Genomic DNA, 2,906 nt, shown 5'->3' with positions numbered 1-2,906 from the left:
CCCCCGCCCCTCCCCCCAGCTACGACTCGCATTCCGGTGGTGAGCGTGAGATCCAGCGCACCATGCTGGAGCTCCTCAACCAGCTGGATGGTTTCGACGCGCGCGGCGATGTCAAGGTCTTGATGGCAACCAATCGCATCGAGTCTCTGGACCCGGCGCTCATTCGCCCGGGCCGTATCGATCGCAAGATCGAGTTCCCTCTGCCCGACATCCGGACCAAGCGCGGCATCTTCAACATCCACACCGCCCGCATGACCCTGGCCCCGGATGTGGACCCGGAGGAGTTGATCACCACCAAGGACGACCTGAGTGGTGCCGATATCAAGGCCGTCTGCACGGAGGCCGGCCTGCTGGCCCTGCGCGACTTCCGCATGCGTGTCACCGCGGCCGACTTCCGTGCCGCCAAGGAGACCGTCATGTACCGCAAGCATGACAACACTCCGGAGGGCATGTACCTGTGAGCAGGAAGAAAAGCGCGTGGAGAGTCCTCCCCCTCCCCCCGGTGTGCATGCACGCCCGCGAGACAAGCCACCGATCGCCGCGCGCGTGCGCGCGCCCCTCCCCTTCTCCCAGGTGTGTGCGTATGTGTGGGATTTGCCTGCCCTCGCTCCGGCTGCCCATCCGAAGGACCGCCTCCTGGTGGGGGAGAGACCACCGCAAAGGCAGAGACAACGGGCGGAGGAGGGGAGGAAGGAAGCACACCTGAGCCTGTGTCCTCCTTTCCCCTCCTCACGCCTCCTCCCCCTAATCTCTGCCTCCGCTCTCCTCGATCACACTCACCGTGCCTGCTGTGGCAGACCCACCCCCCTGTACTTCTAAGAAACAAAAAAAACGATCCCATCTCGCGCCCCCATACGCCGGGCATCTGTCTCACCGACAGGGGAAAAGGGGGGGGAGGAGCCATGGCTCAAGGCAAGGTCTATATTCCACCACGGTCGCCGGATGGGGGAGGCGGCGGCGAAAAAAGGGGCGACGGAGGGGGAGAAAAGGAGGCCCAAGGCAACCCCCCCCCCCCCCTCCGCCATCGGCCGACTCGCGCATGCAATCTATGGCGCGAATGCCAGCGTGCGCAAGCAGGCAGAGGAGGATGGCGCGAGACCGGCTAGTAGCGCTGGCGCTTGGAGAGGCGCCGCTCTCGCTCTTCCTCCTCGGCATCCTCCTCTTGGGCGATGCGCGAGCTTTTGAAGGATGAAGGACAGTCGGGTTAACAAAGAGAGGGCCCCCGACCGAAAGGAAAAGGCAAACCGCAAGGCGAGCGAAGGGGGGGGGGGGGGGGGAAGACAGACAACCGGGGGCAGACGACATACCTCCGACGCTCCTCGCGGCGAATGTCCGCCAGGCCGCTTTCCATCGACCGATCGTCCATCGCATCAAGATGCCGGTACTTGGCGGGGTTGTAGCCGGAGATTTGGCGGATTTGCCGGATGGCCGCGGTGGATTCCTCGTCGTCCTCGTCCGACACAATGAAGTCATCATCATCCTCATCATCCTCATCATAGTCGCTTTGCAGGTCGTCGGAAAAGCGCGACGGGTTGAGGAAGTCCTCATCGGAGTCGTAGCCGGAGGAGCGCCGCGGACGGGGCTTGGGCCGTGGCTGTGCGCGCGCCCGAACCGGTGCCTGAGTACGCCCGGGCGGGGCCGCGCGCGCGGCCAGGTCCGGTCGCCGGGCGCCATATGCCGCCAGATCCGGCCGCCGGGCGCCATACGCCGCCATGCCGGGGCCCGGGCGTCCGGGCATGTGTGTCCGAGCCGGGGCATTTGAGCCGCCAGACATCGGCGGAGTGCCGGAGGCTGGCGGCGCGGGCCGATCGGGCCCACCGGCGGCCGAGGAACGCCGGTCGCCTGGTGGCCCGGCTCCCGCCGGGGGAGGCCCACGACCGGCCGCGGGGGCCGCCGAGGCAGCTGCCCGACCAGGAGGAGGTGTCCCGCGCGAGGGGGGCGGTGCGCTGTTGGCCAATGTCGGTCGTGAGCCGGGGGAAGCGCCGGTCCCGCCGGGAGCCGGCCGAGCGCCAAAGGCCACAGGGACTGGCGGGGCTGCCGGCCGGGGCCGGGGGCGTGCATCCGCCGGCCGCCCGGTGCCGGTTTTCGGCGCCACATACACCGGCCGATCGAGGCTGGCATTCAGGGTCGACGTCGACTCGAGCGAGGACTTGGTGTTGGCCAGGGCCCGGCGCATCTTCTCTTGGAAGCTGAGCTTCGGTGCCGGGGGAGCATTTGCCGGGCTAGGGCGCTCTGCACGCGGCCTGGGTGGGGAGATCCGAGCCGACTCGGCGCCGGTGCCCCGCGCCCCGCGCGCGGAAGAGGACGACGACGAGGACGCCCGATCGCCGGATCGAGCGCCACCCGAACGCCGGGCGCCAGACGCAGAGGCCAGGGTCTTTCGGTGGCGTTCATTCGCCTGCGCCTGCTCCTCGGCCTGGAGAATGTTCTTCCGGATGGCGAGCAGCCGTGTGCGCTCCGTCTCGCGGACCTGTTCCTGGATCTGTTTGATGATGTCTGCATGGATCACAGGGAGGCCCCGGGGCGAGGAAGGGAGGAGTGCAGGAGGGGGAGGGGGGAGGGGGGGGGGGGTTAAAAAGCGCGAGACGTACGACGGGTGAGCAAAAGGCAGGGCGATGGGCGAAGATGGCAGACAAACGCACGCTCAGGCAGCGGAGAGCCGGAAGACTGGGGTGGCAGGCAAACGGCAAACATGCGACGGCAAGGCCCCAGGGGACAATGTCAGCACTGGGCACCCATGGGAACCGGCGACAGCAGGGCATACTGGCACAACATACCGGGTTGGTCATGGCGGGCAACAGGGGCTATTGTACTCCGGCGGCCGAAGAGGGAAATCCGCGCGACGCCGGCCGAGATCTGACCTTGGGGAAGAGGAGGTGGACAGGGGCACAGACACCGGAAGAGGA

The 2,906-nt window shown here is 67.6% G+C and overlaps 2 protein-coding genes across 2 annotated transcripts in view; one reads left to right on the top strand and one right to left on the bottom strand.

Moving 5' to 3' along the window:
• The window catches only part of H696_03951 (hypothetical protein), a gene marked incomplete at both ends in the record, with an annotated part of 2,010 nt that extends 1,549 nt beyond the window's left edge, over nucleotides 1-461 (top strand). The window contains one exon of the mRNA XM_009497820.1: nucleotides 20-461. Within this exon, the coding sequence (XP_009496095.1) occupies nucleotides 20-461 (442 nt within the window). The remainder of the gene's footprint in view (nucleotides 1-19) is intronic.
• A 503-nt stretch (nucleotides 462-964) lies between these two features.
• H696_03950 (hypothetical protein) lies at nucleotides 965-2,906 on the bottom strand. Its single transcript, XM_009497819.1, has 4 exons — nucleotides 2,778-2,906; nucleotides 2,643-2,667; nucleotides 1,308-2,496; nucleotides 965-1,178 (listed from the first exon to the last, which is right to left on the bottom strand). Exons 1-4 carry the CDS (start codon nucleotides 2,787-2,789, stop codon nucleotides 1,103-1,105), a joined length of 1,302 nt encoding a protein of 433 aa, XP_009496094.1. The 5' UTR covers nucleotides 2,790-2,906; the 3' UTR covers nucleotides 965-1,102.

This window comes from Fonticula alba (genome assembly GCF_000388065.1).
Source record: "Fonticula alba strain ATCC 38817 unplaced genomic scaffold supercont2.6, whole genome shotgun sequence".
Lineage (NCBI taxonomy): Eukaryota > Rotosphaerida > Fonticulaceae > Fonticula > Fonticula alba.
This window is presented reverse-complemented; position numbering and strand designations above follow the sequence as displayed.